The sequence below is a fragment of the Verticillium dahliae genome, genomic scaffold, assembly GCF_000150675.1.
Source record: "Verticillium dahliae VdLs.17 supercont1.13 genomic scaffold, whole genome shotgun sequence".
NCBI lineage: Eukaryota > Fungi > Ascomycota > Sordariomycetes > Glomerellales > Plectosphaerellaceae > Verticillium > Verticillium dahliae.
In genome coordinates this window covers 709,830-730,535 of record NW_009276944.1, presented here as the reverse complement: position 1 = coordinate 730,535, position 20,706 = coordinate 709,830, and the positions used below count along the sequence as shown (strand labels likewise).

At 59.4% G+C, this 20,706-nt stretch overlaps 7 protein-coding genes across 7 annotated transcripts; 4 read left to right on the top strand and 3 right to left on the bottom strand.

Moving 5' to 3' along the window:
- Positions 1 to 1,537: 1,537 nt before the first annotated feature.
- VDAG_06182 (guanine deaminase) lies at positions 1,538 to 2,929 on the top strand (the record flags this gene model as incomplete). The annotated part of the gene is made up of 1 exon (XM_009659196.1): positions 1,538 to 2,929. One exon carries the CDS (start codon positions 1,538 to 1,540, stop codon positions 2,927 to 2,929), a length of 1,392 nt encoding a protein of 463 aa, XP_009657491.1.
- Positions 2,930 to 3,911: 982 nt separating this feature from the next.
- Positions 3,912 to 4,973, top strand: VDAG_06181 (sorbitol dehydrogenase; the record flags this gene model as incomplete). Its single annotated transcript, XM_009659195.1, has 1 exon — positions 3,912 to 4,973. The coding sequence occupies one exon, from the start codon at positions 3,912 to 3,914 to the stop codon at positions 4,971 to 4,973; it is 1,062 nt and encodes a 353-aa protein (XP_009657490.1).
- Positions 4,974 to 5,279: 306 nt separating this feature from the next.
- Positions 5,280 to 7,838, bottom strand: VDAG_06180 (beta-mannosidase; the record flags this gene model as incomplete). Its single annotated transcript, XM_009659194.1, has 1 exon — positions 5,280 to 7,838. One exon carries the CDS (start codon positions 7,836 to 7,838, stop codon positions 5,280 to 5,282), a length of 2,559 nt encoding a protein of 852 aa, XP_009657489.1.
- A 1,593-nt stretch (positions 7,839 to 9,431) lies between these two features.
- On the bottom strand, positions 9,432 to 10,699 carry VDAG_06179 (GTP-binding protein ypt4; the record flags this gene model as incomplete). Its single annotated transcript, XM_009659193.1, has 4 exons — positions 9,432 to 10,178; positions 10,262 to 10,391; positions 10,499 to 10,563; positions 10,637 to 10,699. The coding sequence occupies 4 exons, from the start codon at positions 10,697 to 10,699 to the stop codon at positions 9,432 to 9,434; spliced, it is 1,005 nt and encodes a 334-aa protein (XP_009657488.1).
- Positions 10,700 to 11,197: 498 nt separating this feature from the next.
- On the top strand, positions 11,198 to 12,036 carry VDAG_06178 (3-hydroxyacyl-CoA dehydrogenase type-2; the record flags this gene model as incomplete). Its single annotated transcript, XM_009659192.1, has 2 exons — positions 11,198 to 11,235; positions 11,286 to 12,036. The coding sequence occupies 2 exons, from the start codon at positions 11,198 to 11,200 to the stop codon at positions 12,034 to 12,036; spliced, it is 789 nt and encodes a 262-aa protein (XP_009657487.1).
- A 47-nt stretch (positions 12,037 to 12,083) lies between these two features.
- VDAG_06177 (D-3-phosphoglycerate dehydrogenase) lies at positions 12,084 to 13,410 on the bottom strand (the record flags this gene model as incomplete). Its single annotated transcript, XM_009659191.1, has 2 exons — positions 12,084 to 13,103; positions 13,209 to 13,410. 2 exons carry the CDS (start codon positions 13,408 to 13,410, stop codon positions 12,217 to 12,219), a joined length of 1,089 nt encoding a protein of 362 aa, XP_009657486.1. The 3' UTR covers positions 12,084 to 12,216.
- Positions 13,411 to 17,788: 4,378 nt separating this feature from the next.
- On the top strand, positions 17,789 to 19,739 carry VDAG_06176 (peptide transporter PTR2-A; the record flags this gene model as incomplete). Its single annotated transcript, XM_009659190.1, has 3 exons — positions 17,789 to 18,293; positions 18,352 to 19,171; positions 19,245 to 19,739. Exons 1-3 carry the CDS (start codon positions 17,839 to 17,841, stop codon positions 19,737 to 19,739), a joined length of 1,770 nt encoding a protein of 589 aa, XP_009657485.1. The 5' UTR covers positions 17,789 to 17,838.
- Positions 19,740 to 20,706: the final 967 nt, after the last annotated feature.

Below are 20,706 nucleotides of genomic sequence, written 5' to 3'. Positions count from 1 at the left end.
AAGGGCATGGGCTTGAGCGCGGCGTATAAAAGGGATCACGTTATGCTGGGATATCCGGGTTTTGGCAGCTGTGTCTCGGGAATAGACGGCGGCTTCTTGGTGGATTAGGCGAATTGACCACCTACTCAATCAGCAGTCACCTGTTCATATGATACATCCTTGTGTTCATGCAATGCAGCCGTTATGTTCCTGGTTACGCTATTCGACGTGAAGATTTGCGTCTTCTTTTCTCAACCTGAATAATGAATTACCTGTGTAAAATGCCCCTGCCTTTGTCTTGTCTTCCTGTCCAGCCTTGAATTGTCCCTCTGAGCTTCAGACGACAACCCTTGTCCTGACGATATGGCTTCTGATTTAGCATATATGGGGTTCCTCCACAGCGAAATCTAAGCTGAACAGGTGTCAAGTACGATATTATTATCACGAAAGAACATTGGCATGCGCCTGCCGGCTCAATCTGAGGAACGTAAATGATGAGCCTAAAGTATTTGATCGAGATGCGAATACCCATATGATCTACGACACGAGCCGAGATGTCTTTATGTTCCTCGAGTCGTTTAGGTAGCCTTTTCTGAACCAAAGACTGTCTGTTACGCTCTCCAGCATCTGTATCTGAAGGGACTATTTCAAGTGCCAAAGTGGCACGACGTACCGATCGTAAAGTTGTAGCATCACGGCTGGTCCTGTCATAGTAGACTCGTCTTGAATGTTCAGGGCCTACGACCACCGTGCATTCGGCGTAACCAGATGCGCCAAAATACATCTGAGAGGTCATCTGCCATGTGACTGTCTCTTCGATGACCGGTTTGCTCTCCTTAGAACACGGTGGGTTGTAAGTTGATCTGATGGAACTTATTTTTCCAAAGGAAAAGCAAAATCTTTCTGAAGGTCTCTGTCACTTGACAACAGCTGAGTACTCTATGTATACCTGCTGGCGGTACTCCTCGCTATGCCTGGTCGACGGCGTCCAGCATGCCGACAACGCTGTCGCCACTTTGCAACCATCAAGACAGAACATGAATGATGTGATGGCTCGACCGAGGAGGGTATATTGACAGTTGGCAGTGTCAGTTCTTGCGGGTGATCGGTATCACACAGCAGCAGAGTACCCAGGTACCTTCAGCAGGTTCATGTTCTGTACCTCAGTTCAGTAACAGTGGTCCAATCCGAAGAATGCGACTGCCATGCTGACGATTCCTTCGCACTTGCCCCTCGTGTCATGTCGACTGGCCGGCAATCGGTGCTTTCCCAGTCGAGGTGGGATGTTGGGCCCCGCAGATAAGGCGGGGAAATCGCAGGGCCCAGTCGTGCCTTCTTGTTATCATGCAGTTGTCTCACCTGCTGTCCCGAGGTGAGGGGCTCATGTACTTCCTAAGGTACCAGGTAAGGCACCAGACGAACTATCTCGACTGCTGTTTGTCGACCGAACATCTACTGTTTGTCGACCGAACATCAAGTCCATCTGCTTCGCCAAGGCTATCAGACGCAATCACGGGTCGAATCAACGTACAGTCATTTGGCACACAACACCCTCGCCATGACCTCCGCCGTGACGCCGCTGGTCTTTCACGGCCCCATCATCCACTCTCGTAACCTCGAAGAGCTGGAGATACTCGAGAATGCAACCCTCGTCATTGATGCCAGCGGAACCATCACGGCCCTCAAGAAGAGCGAGGCCGATGACACGCCGACACCTGCCGTGCCCGAGGGCGCCCGAGTCCACCACCTGGGACCCGGTGAGTTCCTGATCCCCGGCTTCATCGACACGCACAACCACGCACCGCAGTGGCCCATGCGCGGCATCGGCCAAGGGCTGCACATCCTCGACTGGCTCGACCAGGTGACGTTTCCCTTCGAGGCGCGGTTCGCCGATGCCGCCTACGCGCGCGCCACCTACGAGGATACCGTCGCCGACTTTCTGCGCCAGGGCATCACGACGGCCTCCTACTACAGCTCGCGCCACGCCGAAGGGACGCGCATCCTCGCCGACATTTGCGTCGAAAAGGGCCAGCGCGCACTCGTCGGCAAGTGCAACATGGACCGCAACGCCCCAGCCTACCTCGCCGAGCCGAGCGCCGCCGTGTCGCTGCAGGAGACGCGCGACTGCATCGCCCACATCCGCGCCCTGCCCGGCTGCGGCGACCCCGAGCACGCCCTCGTCAGGCCCGTGCTGACGCCGCGCTTCGCCATCTGCTGCACGGCCGAGCTGCTGACGGGCCTCGGCGACATGATGCGCGCCGACGCGTCGCTCGCCATGCAGACGCACTTTAACGAGGCCCAGCAGGAGGTCGACGCCACGCGCGCCCTGTTCCCGGACCTCGCGGCACGCAGCGAGGCAGACCTCTACGAGCACTTCGGGCTGCTGGGCCCGCGGTCGATCCTCGCGCACTGCACCGTCATGACCGACTACGACAAGGAGAGGCTGCTGGCGCTCGGGTGCGGCGTCGCCCACTGCCCGATCGCCAACATGACGGTCGGCGGCGGGTTCATGGTGGCGCCCGTGCGGGACCTGCTGCGGCGCGGCGTCAAGGTCGGCCTCGGCACCGACAGCGGCGGCGGCTGGGCGTCGCAGATGCTCGCCGTCATGCGCCAGGCCGTCATTGCGTCCAACGCGCGCGAGGTCATGGACGGGGCCGCCGCCGCCAAGGCCCTCACGCTCGACGAGGTCTTCTACCTGGCGACGCTCGGCGGCGCGCGCGTGCTCTGCCTCGAGCACCACGTCGGCAGCTTCGCCGTGGGCAAGCAGTTTGACGCGTCGTGGGTGGCGACGACGAGCGGCCTGCGGTCGGCCATGACGCCGCGGGAGGACGACGACGGGCTCCGGAGGATCTTTGAAAAGTTTGTCATGACGGGCGACGACCGGAACATGGCGCACGTCTATGTCCGAGGACGGAGGGTCGCGGGCGCGCGGCATGGAGAGGCTTCATGACGAACCTAGCCCGAGCCTCAGATGCTCAGACTATGGCCTCTGCTCAGACTACAGCCTCTGCTCAGACTATAGCCTCTGCTCAGACATCGTGGCCAGGACTGTGGGCCCAAGATAAGAAATTGTCAACCCATTTCGGCTGAGTTGCTCGAGGCGCAACGTGATACTGCCGCCGTGGTAAAATGACAAGCGCATGGCCCCCACTACATGCTACGTACATGTACTGATCTTTCTCCCGCGCCGGGCGACACTCCGCCATGAGACCCGCGTCTCCCGACCACGGCCAACGCCCATTGGCGCGGGTAAAGAAACCGGCTAAAGAGAGTAAAAGAGAGAATAGGCGGGCCATTAGCGGCGCGCAGAAGGTCGTCCCGGCGCTATGGCGCCCTCAGGGAGCGGAACCTCCAGTGGGTCCTTGGGGGTTCAGGCTTGTCGGGTTCACCACAGGGGCAGCTGGGCAGCTCCAGCGCCAGCGCGATGCGGGCAACGGGAACAGGAAACGACTGTATCCCACCGACGTCAGGGCCCCCGCATAGCATTCTCCGCCGTCACGAGGGACGCGCTTTGGTTGTAGGGAGCCGTATATCGGTGAGGAAGTTTTGGGGAGGTCTCGCCTTTTTTTCTTCTGTCTCCTCTTCTACCGGCGCTTCCTCGAGTGGAGAGGCTCTGGTTCGAGGGCTGGAAGGGTCCATGTTGAGAAGGGGCAGGTTCAAAGCAGGCGCATGTGGTCGAGACGAGGAAGGATGAGGGGCACCTCGTTCTTGCCAGTGACCTAGCTACCCCTCCATCCCCTCATCGTGACCTCAACCTTTTTTCATCCCCTCCCTCTTGTCTTCTTTTTGCCTCTCTCTCTCTTCCTCGTGTTTCTTCCAATCAATTTACTTTGTATCTGATACCCAAATTCATCTCCAGCTCGTCACGGCTCCAAACAACTGAACCAATTCCTCACCTCTCCCGAAATCACAACCCCCCCCCACCCCCGGCCATGTCTTCCAACCTCTCCTTCGTCCTCAACAAGGTCCACGACGTCTCCTTTGAGGAGCGCGAGGTGCCCAAGATCACGTCGGAACACGACGTCCTCGTCGCCGTCAACTACACGGGCATCTGTGGCTCCGACGTCCACTACTACGACCACGGTGCCATTGGCCACTTTGTCGTCAAAGACCCCATGGTGCTCGGCCACGAGTCTGCCGGTACCATTGTCGAGGTTGGCTCGGCCGTCAAGACGCTCGTCAAGGGCGACCGCGTGGCCCTCGAGCCCGGCTACCCGTGCCGCCGCTGCGCCGACTGCCTCGCCGGCAACTACAACCTCTGCCACGAGATGGTCTTCGCCGCGACGCCCCCCTACCACGGCACTCTGACCGGCTTCTGGGCCGCTCCCGCCGACTTTTGCTACAAGCTGCCCGAGAACGTGTCCCTGCAGGAGGGGGCCCTCATCGAGCCCCTCGCCGTCGCCGTCCACATCACACGCCAGGCCGCCGTCACGCCCGGCGCCTCCGTCGTCGTCATGGGCGCCGGCCCTGTCGGCCTCCTCTGCGCCGCCGTCTCGCGCGCCTTTGGCGCCACCAAGGTCGTCTCGGTCGACATTGTCCAGTCCAAGCTCGACATGGCCCGCGACCTCGCCAGCACCCACACCTACCTCTCGCAGCGCCTGCCGGCCGAGGAGAACGCCGCGGCCCTCAAGGCCCAGTGCGGCCTCGGCAAGGGCGCCGACGTTGTCATTGACGCCAGCGGCGCCGAGCCTAGCATCCAGACGAGCCTGCACACGGTGCGCATGGGCGGCACCTACGTCCAGGGCGGCATGGGCAAGGCCGACATCAACTTCCCCATCATGGCCCTGTGCCTCAAGGAGGTCACCGCCAAGGGCAGCTTCCGCTACGGGCCCGGCGACTACAAGCTCGCCATCGACCTCGTCGCCAACGGCAGCGTCAACGTCAAGAAGCTCATCTCCGAGGTCGTGTCCTTCCAGGAGGCCGAGGACGCCTTCAAGAAGGTCAAGCAGGGCCAGGTCATCAAGGTCCTCATCAAGGGCCCCAACGAGCAGTGAGCGGAAGGAACGTGATCGGGAGCGAGGTGCCGGGTCGGACGGACAGCGTCGGCAGCGGCGAGGTGTTGCATTCTGGATGGTCTGCGTGGCATGGTATATGACGACTGAGCATGATGGTTGGGCATGATGACTGGACTTGTTTACAATAGCGATATCCCTGAAAAGTACATTTCATCCACGTTGCTACGACACGTGCCTTGTTGTTTCATGTTCGTGACCTCACGCATCTCCCCGTCATCATGATTCATATCGTCTATTCGTACGGAGCATCATCTAGGTCTCACACCCCCCTCACCGGGCACAGCCTCAGTCCAGCATACCGAGGTACCGCGTCTCAATTTTCGTGTCGGCCTTGGCCCCCGTCACGGGAATGACGACCACTTCACCGGGGACAATATCGACGAGGTTGTCGCCAAAGACGACGTCATCGTCTGGGCACTCGAGCGCGAGGCCCTTGATCGGCACCTCGGCGCTGACCTCGACGACCGTGTTGTCCCTCGCCAGCGTGGCCACGAGCTGCTTGGGCTTCTGCAGGTGCAGATACTTGAGGGGCTCGGGCCAGTTGACGTACCGCGCCAGCTGCTTGCCGTCCCTGTCGACGAGGTACGCCGCCACGACGATGCGGCCCTCCTCCCCCTTGTGCCGCACGGGCACCTCAAAGTCGGTAATCTCGGTCGACGCGTTCTTTGGCAGCACGAGGCCCTCCTTGGCCTTCTCGTTGTACGTCTCCTCGGCCGTCTCGACGTGCCATCCCTTGACTATGACGTCGACGGTCAGGTCCTCGAGCTGCAGGTTCGAGCCCCAGACCTCAATCTTGGTCTTTGTGTCAATGTTGACCCGCGTGTACTTGTCCTTGGGGTGCTTGTGCTCGCGACGCGTAATGCCGATCGACAGCGGCGCCATCTCTCGCTTGACTGTGTAGTAGGCATGCTTCGGCCGCAGGTAATAGTCGCAGATGGCCCACGATGTGACGGGCCAGCAGTCGTTGATCTGCCACACGAGGGCGCCGCCGCAGTACTCGCGGCCCGGTCCTCGCCACTCTCGCTTCCACAGCCGGTAGGCCGACGCGAGACACTCGGCCTGCATCAGCTGCGTGCAGTACACAAAGTGCTCGAGAGGATCGGGCGCGTAGCGGAAGTTCTCCACGAGGTAGAGGGCGATGCGGCGCTCGTGGCCGTCGGCCTTGTTGTGGAAGTCGATCGTGGACGACTGCGGGTAGCGGTCAGGGTCGTCGCGACCCTTGGGCAGGAAAGCATCGATCGTCTTGACCGAAGGGAAGGCCTCCATGCCGAATTCGGAAACGAAGCGGCCGACGAGCTTGTCAAAGTTTTGATACTTCTCCTGCGTGCCGTGCCAGACGTTCCACTGGTGCAGGTCACCCACGGTGGGGTCGCGCGTGTCGGCGCCGCTCCAGGGGCTGCCAAAGTGGTAGAACGTGTCGGGGATGAGACTGGCGCAGACGTCGGCAAGAACCTTTTCGTAGATGTACCGGGCGGGGAAGTCCGTCTTGAGCCAGCTACCGGGGTCCTTGTCGTTAATGTCATATGTCAGGTTCTCCGACTCGGCGAACTGGTAGTCTTCGTTGTTGCCCGCCCAGATGACGATCGAAGGGTGGTGCCGCAGCAACTTGACGTTCTCCTCAGCCTCACGCTTGATCGAGTCGAGCAGCGCGGGCCAGGCAGGGTAGTTTCCACAGCCAAACATAAAGTCATGCCAGACGAGAATGCCGAGCTCGTCGCAAACATCGTAAAAGGCCTGCTCCTCGTAGATACCTCCGCCCCAGACACGCACCATGAACTGGTTGCCGTCTGCCAGGAGCTTCATCCAGGCACGGTAGCGCTCCTTGGAGATACGAGGAATGAAGTTGTCGGCAGGAATCCAGTTGCTGCCACCGCAGAAGACGGAAATGCCGTTGACGCGGAAGAAGAAGGACGTGCCAGGCTGCTCCTTCAGCGGGTCCTGCACCAGCTCGACCTTGCGAAGACCAATGTTCTTGGTGACGTGGTCAACCTCGTCTTGGCCGTCGACAAGCGTCGCCTTGACGGTGTAGAGGGGCTGCTTGCCGTAGCGGACGGGGTACCACAAGGCCGGGTCGTTGATCTCAAAGGTGGCCTTGGCATCAGCGGTCTCAGAGGCGTCGACGAGCTGAGAGGCCACCGAGTTGCCGTCCAGAGACACATCGAAGTGAATCTTGGAGGCCTTGCCCTCGGTCTTTGCATGAACCACGAGCGTAGCCGACTTGTACGAGTCGTCAATAGTCTGGTCAAAATGAAGGTCGACGATGCGCGAATCGTAGATCTCCAGGTTGATGGGCCTCCAGGGGCCGCAGGTCAGGAGCGTCGGGCCCCAGTCCCAGCCCCAGTGGTACTGGGCCTTGCGAACGGCGAGCCTCGAGTTGTCACCGTTCCAGCACCCCCACTTGTGATCCGGGTGCTCCTCGACGCGCTTCCAGCCGCGCAGGTACGCGCTGTCAAAGTGGATCTGGAGCTCATTGTTGCCCTCGGCGTTGAGCTTGTCAGTGACGTCGACGCGCTCAGGGATGAACATGTTGTCCGTTTCGAGAATGGTAGAGCCGTTCAGCTTGACGGTGGCAAAGGTGTCGAGGCCATCAAAGGCGAGGACGGCCTTTTGGCCGGCGCTCAGCTTGGGGGACGCGAAACTTGTGCGGTAGAGCCATTGGGCCTCGCCGATCCATTGGACATCAAGCTCATTCTTGCCAATGAAGGGGTCGGGGATGATCTTGTGGGCGATGAGGTCGAGGTGAACATTGGTGGGGAATTGGCTGACGGAAAGGAACTCGGAGTCGTCTTTGTCGGCCTGGCGGAACTGCCAATCCTTATCGACGGGGATGACGTTGCGTGCCATGTTGCGTGGCAGCAAGATGAGCATGACAGGTAGAGGGCGGTCAAGGACACTTGAGGTCGAGTTCAAGGTCGAGTTCAAGGTCGAGTTCAAGGTCGAGGTTATCGTGCTCTAAAGGCCGGCGAGCTGTAGCTAGGCAGTCACAAGAATGGAAGCTACCCCAAGTGATGTTCCTGGCTAAAATGGCTGAGAGGGGAAGCAGGGGGAAGCAGCAGTGAGGGGTCGACGGGCAGCTCCTGCGTGATGACGGAAAGAGGGGCAGAGGGGAGGGGGACAAGGTGCCCGCGAGAGGAAATATACAAGGGAGGAAGAGCGGCAGGAAACGCTGAATTGGTTCGTCCAACTGGCCATCAATCAACCATTGCTCAGCGACAGAAGGAGACGCAATATATATCGACGCGCCCCGAAATACCCACCCAGACAACAGTGCGCGCCTCTGCCGAACGAGCTATTCCGTCTGTTCGACGGGACGACATCCGCCGAGATGCATCTCGAAAGATGTCGCTCCAAAAGGCCACCAGCTCCACTGGGACGCAGCGTGTCGGGGTCCAGCTGCAGGGATCGCCCTCCACGTGCGAGGTGTTTGTTGATGCTTCAATTGGGGTTTGGGGGCTGGATCTGTCAGGCGGGCTGGTAGTCCAGGACTTTCGGATTCGGAAACGGACTGGAAATGCCACCCAGTTGGACACCCAGTTGGATGGCTCGTCCGGACCAGAAGTGCGCCTCACAGCAACAATCATGTCGGCCGACGACCGGCACTCGTTCCTATTCGCGACAGGAACAAGAGAGGCTTCTCAGTATCAGACTGGCTTCTGTCCTAGGGCCCTATGCAGAGTGTCCTGACAGCAACGCCCGCCTGCGCCAGTCCATCGGCTCGCACCCCGCAGCACCCCGCAGGGCCTTAACCGCGGAAGAGGGCCCTCCGTGTTGCCTCTTGTGGCATGGTTTCCTCCATCCGCCCTCGCTAGCCGCCGCCGACCCCACCGAGCACCGAGGCAGAGGGGGACATCGCGGCGGAGGCTGCGGATTTCGATCTTGATGCATGGTATGGACATGGACATGGACATGGCGTGGTCAGCTTGACTTGTCACCGTCGGACGTCTTGTGACTGACTGGCGCTCGCTGGGAAACAGTTTGACGTGACAACCGTCACAGCGAACGACTCATCAGTCCGCAAATGCGGAAGCTCCGCCACCGACCGCCAGCAAGGTGTGATGGTGGGTGATTTGTGGATATTCTGCCGTCAGGTCCAACTCGGACACACCAGCGTGCATCAACAACCCTTGAGCCAGGAAAATTTGTATGTATCATTAAGTGTACCTATTTGGAGACCAGTCAAGAGCCGCCCGGGCCGAATCTCCTTCATCCCCAAATTCCTATCCGAAACGCCATGCAATCTAAAAAAGCGAGCGTTGTGTGGTCTCTGGCTTCGAAAACTCTAGCTTCGAAAACCAGGAGATTGCCCGCGAACAAGGCAATGGGAACGCCAAACTCCCGCTCGCGCCACGAGGGCCAAGAAAAAAAAGAGAGAACAAGGAAAAGAAGAAAACCCAACGACCATCCCTCCATCACATTATACGGCACCCACAGCTTCGGTCAGCAGCAGCCCCCTCCTCGCCGTCTGTTGCTGCTGCTCAGCGTGAAGACCTCCTCCCACTCTCTCAAGCCGCCCCAGTTGGTGTTCCCGCCGCGTCCCCGGCCCTTACCCTTGCGTCGCCTCATGCCCGTCTCGTCGAGTGTCGCCGCCGTCATGGAGCTCTTGATACTCGCTCCGTCACTGGCCGCCGCATTCCAGCCCCCGCCGTATCCGTCTCCGTACTGGATGCCGCTCATCGGGTCGTCCGGGTCAATGTCGCCAAGCTCAATCTTTGTGAGAATCATCCTCGCGAGCCGCGCAAAGATCTCGTCGACAGCCTCGCCCGTGAACGCGCTCGTCTCCATGACCACCGGAACACCGACCGTGCTGGCCCACCTGCTGGCGTCGTCGCTGCTGACCTCCCTCCCGTCGGGTGCCACCGTCGCGTTCTGGCCCCGACCAATCGTGCCTCCGGCCCCTAGGCTTCCCATGCCCATGCCCATGGCTGTCGACGATGACCCCACACTGCTCGGCGTCGCGGGCATCAGCGGCTCTACGGGGTTGTCCGATGCGAGGTCGAGTTTGTTGCCGACCAGCAGCAGCGAAAGATTCGGGCTCGCAAGCGCACGCGCGTCGTTGAGGAACGGACTCAGTCCCCGAAAGGTCGCATGTGAGGTGATGTCGTAGACGAGGATCGCGCCGGCCGCGCCGCGGTAGTAAGACCGCGATACCGATCGAAACCGCTCTGTGCCCGCCGTGTCCCACAACTAAGTCCTAGTCAGCCTGCCGCATGTTCGCTTCCCACAAGTCATTCCCTTTGCGTGGTGGTTAGCATCGCGCATGACCGCACCTGAAGCTTGATGCGTTTTCGCCGCGCACCTGTCCCGACTTTGATGATTTTGCTCGCAAACTCGACGCCGATCGTCTGTGAGGAGAGGATACGCCATTCGTTCTTCACGAAGCGATGCAGGAGGCAGGATCTACAGGGTTGCGCGCCACCGTTAGCCAGCCGTTTCTCCGCATCGTCCTCGTCGCAGCGTCGGGTCGAGGAAGGGGGGGGGGGAATGGCGCCGCTGAAACAACTCACTTGCCCGACCCGCTCGGTCCCAGTAGGATAATCTTTGCAAGGTAATCGTACATGCTCCCCAGCTCCTGTGGTTCTCGCGCATCAGCATTTCCTGGCGTGCCTGTGTGTCTGTCGGGCCTTATCGCATCGCTCGCGCACCTGGTCGCCGGCCGTGCCGGTGCTCTCCTCGCTCGCGGCGCTTGATTTGCGCGGTCTCGTCATGGCGGAGTAAAGGGGTCGAGGTTGAAGCTCGGGTCGGACTATCAAACAAGGTACACTCAAATGCACAGAAAGATCGGTCGCAAGAGGAGGAGGGAGGAGGAGCGACGTTGAGGTCGCGTCGAGGTGTGCGTATTGTCGCGTGCGCGGGGTGACGTTACAAAGGGTTGGTGCGTTGGACGGTTATCGGCCGTTTTGGCTTCGCAGCAGCCTGAAGGGAACACGAGCTTGGTCACCGGGATGACGCCCGAGGAGGGTCGTTTAATTAATTTTGTGGCGCGACTCTGTACAGCGGGGCGAAACTGGTCTGTGGCTGGAGCTCAATTGGTGATAAGATAAGACCAGTATCACGACCTGGGCCGAGGCATCAACGTCAGGCCGAGTTGAGTCTGTAAGACTGAGTCCTCGTTCCTCAACAACGTTCACTTGTCTGGCTTCATTCTTGATATTTGCTCAATTTTTTACTCCTTATTTATTTTTCTCTTTCGCCGCAATAACAGGATGAAGATTGAAGGCCGCACATTCCTCATCTCCGGCGGGTAGGTCCTCTCTCTCACATGCCAGTAAACATCACTAACAACCCATCCAGCGCCTCCGGCCTGGGCGCCGCAACGGCGACCGAGATTGTCAACCACGGCGGCAACGCCGCCATTCTAGACATGAACGAGGAAGACGGCCAGCCTTTCGCCCAGTCCCTCGGCCCCTCGGCCCGCTTCTTCCCCTGCAACGTCCTCGAGACAGCGTCCGTCACGTCCGCCGTCGAGGGCGCCGCCGCCTGGGCCGCGTCCGCCAAGAAGCCCTTCGGCGGCGTCATCCCCGCCGCGGGCGTCGGCCTGCCGGCCGCCATGCTCGGCCGCGACAACGAGCCGCTGCCGCTCGACGACTTTGACTTTGTGCTCGCCGTCAACCTGCGCGGCACCATCGACCTCGTGCGCCAGACGCTGCCGCACCTCGCGGCCCAGCCGGCGTCGGACCCCGACGGCGAGCGCGGCGTCGTCGTCATGGTCGCGAGCGCCGCCGCCTTTGACGGCCAGCGCGGCCAGGTCGCCTACGCTGCGAGCAAGGGCGCCGTCGTCGCCATGACGCTGCCCATGACGCGCGACCTCGCGCGCCACGGCATCCGCGTCGCCACCATTGCGCCGAGCCTGTTCGAGTCGAGAATGACGAGCGTCCTGCCTGACAAGGTGCGCAAGAGCCTCGTCGGCGCCACGGAGTTTCCGAGACGCCCGGGCCAGCCTGAGGAGTTTGCAGCCCTCGTGAGGCATGTCGTGGAGAATGTCATGCTCAACGGGACCGTGTTGAGGCTGGACGGCGGCATGAGGATGCCGAGCAAGATGTAGGAGGCCCTTTCTATTGCTTGGGCAACAACTGCTGTTTCGGTACTCATAATCATATGGGTGGAATGTAAATTGGATACTATCTGAAGTACGAAAAGCAATCACAAGATTCATAATTTATCAGGTCGAAACTACTCTGTGGCCCATCTCCAATCATCACGTCATACTGCAGCATCATAACACTCACGCCAGTGGGTTCACGAGAACGTCCCCTTCGTGCCATCTCTTAACGTTGTCGACCTGCTGGCCGTACCAAGCGTTCAAGGTGCCTGGCTCGACGTATCCCATGTGAGGCGTCAGAAGGACTTGGCTGCGTCCGTCCTCACCCCACTTGGTTGTGCGCCATTCGCTATCAGTAGGCAGAGGCTCGATTCCATAGACGTCAAGTGCTGCCCCCTGAATAGCCCCCTTCTTCAGAATGGCCAAAAGGTCACCCTCGTGAATAAGGGGTCCGCGCGATGTGTTGATGAGGAACGCATTCTTCTTCATGCGATTCAGGTCATCCGCCTTGATCAGATCACGGGTACGATCCGACAAGACGAGATGCACGCTCAGGACGTCGGCTTCGCTGAAGAGCTCCTCGCGACTGACGACCTTGAATGTCTTTTCACCGCTGGGGTCCTCAACCGGGAACCCTGCCGACTTGGCCTTCTCGTCGGCAATCTCCTGTGTGAGATTCTGGCTCCAGGCGATGATCCTCATGCCGAAAGCCATGCGCAAGATTTTGGCAGTCGCTACCCCCAGACGACCGAGCCCCACCACAGCAAAGGTCTTGCCCGTGAGACCCGTGGCAAAGCCAGTCTGCCAGAGGCCAGCCTTGACGGCAGCATCATCGCGGGCGATGCCGCGGGCGAGCGCCAGCACGAGGGTGACGCAGTGTTCAGTGGTGCTGTTGGTGCCAACCTGCGTGCCGGTCGACTTGTCAGCCGTGCCGGCAACGGGAATCGACTGCTCTTTGAAGAAGCCGAGATCAAGCGAGTTGTTGCGCAGACCAGTGGTCAGGAGCAGCTTGAGATTGGGTAGACGAGCGATGAGGTCTCTGGGAAAGGGAGTACGCTCCCTCATGGTGCCTTGCAACCCATGTCAGTTCTAGACATGCAGTCGCTCTAGGAAACTACGCGAGATGCCAGATGCATATGCAAGTCGGTCTCAGGAGGGGGGGGGGGCTTGTTTACAGATAACATGGAAGGGCTCCAACCGGTGGACGAGTGCCTCCTTGACATGCTGAGGCGTATCCGGGTGGTTCCACGGCAACAAAGTGTCCCTGAACACCGTCACATCGAAGACAGCCTTGTCGAGAGCATCAAAATGAGACACTGACAGACCCTGATAGTCGTCGAGGACGGCAACCCTATGGGGCGTGCTTCCTTGAGCCATGGTGGGAAGGCAGGAGCAGGGGCGGTTGAGAAAACGGATGCGGCTGGGCCTTGGCGACACGATAGCGTGTAGCTGGCACAGAGTCTCCCGTGGCGCGTCGCGAGAGGAACGGGTGCGGAATGGACGTGCGATCAGGGGACAGGAATGCCACCCCGGATTCTTAGGCTACGATGGAAGAGGAAGCTCCCAAAACGAAAGGGAGCGGGTTAGGTGGGCGGCACAGGCGGGGCGGCCAGAATCGGTGATTGTCGGTCGGTCGGTCGGGGTCTGGGGTTTGTATCGGGATGTCTCGATCGTTTGAGACGGCGTGTTGCGGGCGGCGGAGGATGCTTTGATCTGAGGCACTGATATGCTGTTTCTCGGTAATTCGCTCCGCCATTGGCTTTGGAGGTGAACGGCAATACCAGAGGGGAAGAGGGGGCACCCGGGGCCGAGCTTGGTGGGTGGACCAAAATGGCTGCAACGGCTGATCATTGGCTGACTGGGGCAACCCCGCGGCTCGGTCACTGTCGGGTTTGGAGGCCCTGCCAGTCGCTCTTGCTGTTGCTGCTCCTGGTGGCGCTCCTTCTTCTGCTCAGGACCACACCAAGGGCAGTGGGAAGTAACGGCCCACCAGAAGGAGAAGACTGGGGGCAAGCCCAGCCCAAGATTAACTTGGCATGAACCGCCCACGGAAGGAAGCAGCGTCGGGGCACAGACTTCAGAGGAAGGGGCCAACAACGAAGGATAGCGCCACTTGGTCACAGAAACTCAAATGGAGGCAGGAGTGAGCATGAGGACCTGCTCTCATGGCTGCAACTGCCCTTGCACTGGCGAATCGCCGTCGTGTGTCGATCTTCTGGAAAGACGTAGGGAGCAAGAGCGCGTCAATGCCCTGGACAGATCGGCGGGAAGGAGTCAGGTGGGTGTTCAAGCAGCAATAGACGATTTTGGGAAGGAAACCAGGAAGGAAATCAGGCGGGCAGACTTCGTATCGAACACTGTGCGACCCAGAGCAGAGGGAAAGTATGGCGCTGACATGCATCCCCATCGCATCTCTACCGCGCCATGAACACCCAATCTCTTGCTGATCCGCCATCCCCATACCCCATTCCATTGATCAGGTCTGGCCCAACCATCAAGGCGCCATTACCAACTGCTATCTTCAATGCGTTCCCGCACTCTCAGTCTGTTGGCTGGCGATGGGTGGATGAACCGGTGGCTACCCTACATGGTGCTCCATCCACGTCGCTGGAGGCCCCTCTCCACCTTCAGGTGTGTCCATTTCCAGCGCGCGGTTGGCGACCGAGAGCCAAGAACTCCACGACTCGAGGAATCCAATGATAGTAGGTAGGCATCACTCGCACTTGACTCCATTACCCCCACCCTATTTACCTACTGTACAGTACAGCAGAGAGTGGTAGACCCTGCTTTGTTGCAAACAGGCAAGCCGTCACAATGACAACCCATCACCCTCTGCCCTCTGCCTTGTCAATGGACTCCCAAGGCGGGACAAGCCCGATCGCACCGTTCGCTGCATACAAGTTGTCCTGTCCTGCGTTGACGCCATGAGGCGGAAAAGCTTGTCAATGACTGGGCAAGCTACCATGTACTTACACAGACAAGACAGAATAATAGAGCTAACCTGCGTCAACGTTACAGCAGCCACCCCGGAGCGCCAGCGCCGTCTTTTCTCCGAGCGCCTTGCCCAACCTCCCTCGCAGCAGCGGGCGCCCAGCGCCTTGACTCGTTGACCCGTGCAGATTTCGAAGCCTCGGCATCGCCCAGCACAGCAACAGACGCGTACCAAGCACTCTAGCAGCGCCGAGCCAAGCCACCCGTCGGGACTCGGCACTGCTTGTACTGCCCAGCCTTTCGACTACAGGCCATGGAATTTTCACTGCATATTTGCCATCGATCCTACAGCGTTGCCTTGGATCCGAAGCAAGCAAGAAGCGAGCACACCTTCGTGGGAACTGATGATATCAACGATGTACGGACGAAACGGCACGCCCATGACAGCTTGAAGACCCTCGTCTTATCAGCGGAACCGCGACACTAGACTCTAGCCCCATGCACCCCACCCTGTCGGTGTTGGAAGGTGCTCCTAATGCTCCAACCCGACAGCGACGGCGCCCTGTGTTGCCCATGTAACCATCACCAACCCCCTTGTCGTTACAGGGGCACATCTTCCAGCGGCGTGGCCGTTTACGTACCAACAAACCTGCTCATACGACCGCAACAAAAGTTTAGGACCACTTCGCGCCCACCACATGCACCGTTGTAATTAACCCCCTCCCCGGACGCCACTAGGCAATCCTGCATATCGACAAGCCAATCGAGGCGCCCGTTTGCTTATCCTACCATGTCAGCCCTTCGACACACACCAAATCCTCCCGTCAATCATGAGACGAGGGAGAAGCACCTCGGTCGTTGAACCTGAGTTGGCCAGGGAAATAAGGGAAGGTACGGGGGGGAGACGGCTGTTTGTCGACTGCTGTGCAATCTTGTCTCACGCTGACTACGTGCTTATTCGCTGGTTAGGCCGACATTGACATCACACCACAGCAATTCAACCCAACTCAGGCCACACATGCACACCACAGATTTCGCCTCTCCAAGCCTGGAGCGCGGCGGTTGTACCTCGACCTCATATCACGCGACCTTGCCGCGTGTGCCTGCCGAAGATGCTGCTCACGCAATCGCAGGTTTGCTGGATCGTTTCTTCGGCCTTGGCCGGTGAGGTGTAGGCGAAGCGTTCGCTCTCGGTGTTGCGGCTGCATGCTGGACTGAGTCGAGCAACGAATGTGTCAAAGAATTGCCAATGAACAACGCACTAAAGTCTAGCCTGCCAGCTCTTGTTACCAATTTCGGTGTTACTCCTGCGTCGCGGTTCCATATACGAGACGATCCTATTCTCATGGGCGCTAGCTTCAGGCTTACTTAACAGAAATTTCTTCTGTCGGCCGAGTCCAGCAGACAAGGGGCAAATGACCCACGCAACCCATTGTTGCGCAACCAGCATCCCCTGGTCGCTGCACCGCAATAGCACGAGGACGAGAGGAACGGGCTGTTTTGAGCAGCCGCAAATTCTCGCATTGCAGACCTTTCTCCATCGCCCAGAGTTCTGGAACTCTCTCCCGCGACTATGATCAAAGTACCGCAGATTGTTGATGCAAGGTTTGTATATTGGATGCCTCAGTCTCTGGACCAGGAAGAAGTTGATGGCTGACGAGTTGTCAAGCACGCCGATTCGACATGGACAAACCGCGGCTGGTGGCGCATGTTCGCGATGGTGGCTCTCGATTTAGCGTTTGGCCTGTGAGATGCGACGCTTCGGGTGGCCCGCTGGGCTAGCTCATCGGAGGCGACGCTTCTCGAAGGTCTTGTTGCCTTCTTCCGCCGCTGGCGTGCTCTGGTCTCGGTGGCCACACCTGCTTGCGGCTGCATGACCCTGCCGCATTGCCGTGCCACAGCACTCGCAGCAAAAGATCTCATTGGGCACACGCCCGCCTTCCTTATCTACACACTACCGTTCGGCGGACATGCGCTGGGTCGCCCGCTGTGCCAAGGTCGATCAGAGGTGCCTCGTTCGACACACCCTTGCGCGCGGCGGCCGGCACGCCCCCAAGGCCTCCCCTCTCAAGGTTGCGCCTCCAGCCGTCCATCGCTGGCTGCCGGGGCTAGCGCTCGCGACCGAAGGGGGGTGGCATGCCAGGCATGCCAGGATGGCCTTCCGCCGCCCTCGTTGTGCGGATACAAGCTGCTGCTGCTGGTGGCCCGCCCGCCAGTCGCATGCCACTGGACCTTCCTGATTAGGCACTTGCTCCTGGGATGGGCTGGAGTTGGCCAGAGGCGAAGGATAACCTTTCTAGATCTTTACCCACTCGAGTGATATCGCTCGTGTTGGGCCGTCTGGCTAGTCGCCAGTGTTTCGGAAGGTGGAACAAGTCGCATGGTGCCATGCTACCCATTCTGCCCATTCACGGAATTGTACGCTGCGCTCATCATTTCCTACCTCGACCCTTCGGAAGACGGCCTGGTCGTGGCGAGATTGGCCACGCCTGTCAGTCCCAACGCACCGGCCAGCCATGGAGACGCCCGCTTCAGGGCACAGACGGGGTTCTTTGATTCCAGGACCACTCTCTATCCCCCAGAGTCGCGTGCGGCCGGTTCTGACGTGCCCGTCTAGGCAAGCTCGGGATCGATACCATGCGGCTCACTCACCTCGACCTGTGATTAGGGGTGGTGGTCCCCTTGACGGTCTCCGTATGGTACAACGAGCGTTTGACTCGTTTCGGACTCGCCTCCCCTCCGCTCTACGGCGCGACGTCCCCCGTGCTACTAGTCCTCTATTAAAGACGTCGTCCCCCCCTCCCCCTCACTTCTGCATCTTTGCGCAACTCGTCAAGCCTCTCACCCTGCCCCTAGACCGAAGGACAGTTCATCATGTCTCAAACCGCGGCTCTCGACAACGAGGCCATTGCCAAGGCCCACGTGCCCCAGGCTACCGTTCAGGGCACTGAACAGGAGCTTCACAACGCCAAGGGCTCCATCGACATCACTCGTGCCGTGACCAACACGTACGATGAGGAGCCCCTCGGCAAGTACGAGGATGATCCCACCGAAGAGGACCTGCACACCCTCCGCCGTGTCTCTGGTGGCATCCAGTGGTCCATGTACACCATCGCTTTCGCCGAGCTTTGCGAGCGATTCTCGTACTACGGATCTGCTGTCCTGTACACCAACTTTGTCAACCGTCCTCTCCCCCCCGGTTCGACCACCGGCGCCCCTGCCGACCCCAATGGCAGCATCATTCCTGGCGCCCTCGGCATGGGCCCCAAGGCTGCTCAGGGTATCAACCTGTTCAACCAGTTCTTCGCCTACCTGATGCCTCTGTTTGGGTATGTCGTCACCCCTTTTTTTCTGTATTCCTGAAATGCGCATGCTAACGACGAACAGTGCCTGGTTGGCCGATGCCAAGCTTGGTCGTTACAAGACGATTCACATCGCCATCGTCGTCTCTACCATTGCGCACGTCATTCTCGTCGCTGCCGCCGCGCCTGGTGTCCTGACGGCCGGCAACAAGGGCGGTTTCGGTGCCTTCATCATCGGTCTCCTTCTGCTCTGCACTGGTACCGGTCTTTTCAAGGCTAACATTTCTCCCCTGCTGGCTGAGCAGAACCGCGACACCCGCATGCGCGTCGAGGTCCAGAACGGTGAGCGCGTCCTTGTCGACCCCTCGATCACCAACTCGCGTGTCTTCCTGTGGTTCTACTTCGCCATCAACATTGGAGCCACCGTCGGTCAGGTCTGCATGGTCTTCGTCGAGAAGTACCACAGCTTCTGGCTGGCCTTCTTCCTGCCCACCGTTCTCTTCCTCCTCTGTCCCCTGGTTCTTGCTCTCAACAAGAAGCACTACCATCTCACTCCTCCTACCGGCTCCGTCCTCCAGAAGTTCCTCCAGATGTTCGGCTTCGCCAAGAAGCGCTCCACTGGTGCTTTCGCCGTCAACTGGGAGGCTGCCAAGCCCTCCAACGTGCCCGTTGCTGAGCGCCCCGGCTGGATGACCTACGATGACGCCTGGGTCGACGAGGTCAAGCGTGGTCTGATGGCCTGCAAGGTCTTCCTCTTCCTGCCCATCTTCTTCCTCGCCTACAACCAGATGACCGGCAACCTCACCACCCAAGCCGGCACCATGGAGCTCCACGGCGCCCCCAACGATGTTATCCAGAACCTCAACCCCCTGTCGATCATCATCATGGTCCCCATCATGGACAAGGTCGTCTACCCCGGTCTCCGCAAGATGGGCATTGCCTTCACCCCCCTGAAGCGCATGGCCGTCGGGTTTCCAGTTCGCCACCGCCTCCATGGTCGCCGCCTGTGTCATGCAGTACTTCATTTACGAGAAGTCCCCCTGCGGCTGGAACGCCAACACGTGCGCCGAGGAGGGCGAGGTTGCCCCCATCAACGTCTGGGCCCAGTCTCTTCCCTACGTGCTCGTCGGTATCGCTGAGATTTTCACCAACGTCTCCTCGTACGAGTACGCGTTCGCCAAGGCTCCCGAGAACATGAAGTCGCTCGTCATGTCCGTCAACCTGTTCATGTCGGCCATCTCTGCCGCTCTCGGCCAGGCCTTCACCCCCATCTCGGGCGACCCCTACCTCGTCTGGAACTACGCTGCCGTCTCTGGTATCTCGTTCATCGGTGGTATCGCCTTCTGGCTCTGCTTCCGCCACCTGGACAGCCAGGAGGACAAGCTCAACATGCTCCAGAAGACCGAGTTCCTCGGCACCGTCCAGCCCAACGCTCGCCACGAGCAAGAGGAGGTTGCCGAGACCAAGGTCTGATTGCGCACTGTTTACGATTGTTGTCTAGACGATTGCATGAGAGGCCGAGGCCGCCTGGTGTTCACGTACTTTTATATGATATCCCAGTAATGCCAGGAAGGAAGGGCAGCTCGAGTGTGCCGTGAGAAGTAGTATGTAGTAATGCGACATGAGGATTCATCGCTATTTTCAAAGCTGTGACTACCATATGATTGTGAACCATTTGACGAACTTGGCATAGCTCGCGACCACACATGGCACATGTCGTCGAACGTAGGTTGGACGGCGACCACCCCTGCGAGATGGCTCAGCCGCATCGCCAAGGCTCGCAGGAGGTGGAGCTCCAGTGCCGATACTCGGAACGCCTGCGAGGCTAGCCCGACAGATGCAGTTAGATGATCCCGACGATGCGGTAGTTGTACGTCTCGACATGGCCTTCCCGCTTTACTTTTGTTCTAGGCAGTTTCCAGCTTCGAAAGGGCCGCTCGCATGGTACGGGCCACTGCTCGCATGGTACGCGAGGTGTTACTGCGGATCCCTTGTCGCGGATGTTGCCGCGGTGAGGTTTGAAGGCCTCGACTCACTCGCCACTGCGCTTCTCCCCTGTTCTCCGAGAGAGACCCAGGAGGACCAGGGTAGTTTGCTCGAGGCGGAGGAAAAAATGAGAGAATTCACGCGCCAGGTTACGGGCAGTTATGGGGATTCAGCGTCAGCAGAGAGAGGCGAGCCCGCAGGTTGACAGGGGCGCGACGCCTTCATGAGAATGTTGGTTGGTATTATGTCCCACTCCTCCAGATAGACAGCCTAGACGCTCTTCAGCTTGCCCCCATCATAGCGAATGCCCGTCGTCACGTCACCGAACCACAGGGCCGCCTTGTCCTTGACGATGTTCTTCCTGCCATACCAGGGCCCCCTGTCCATGGACATGGGCAGCCTGCTCCTGGCGACGGCGAAGTAGATGCTCTTCATGACCATGACGGGCAGCTTG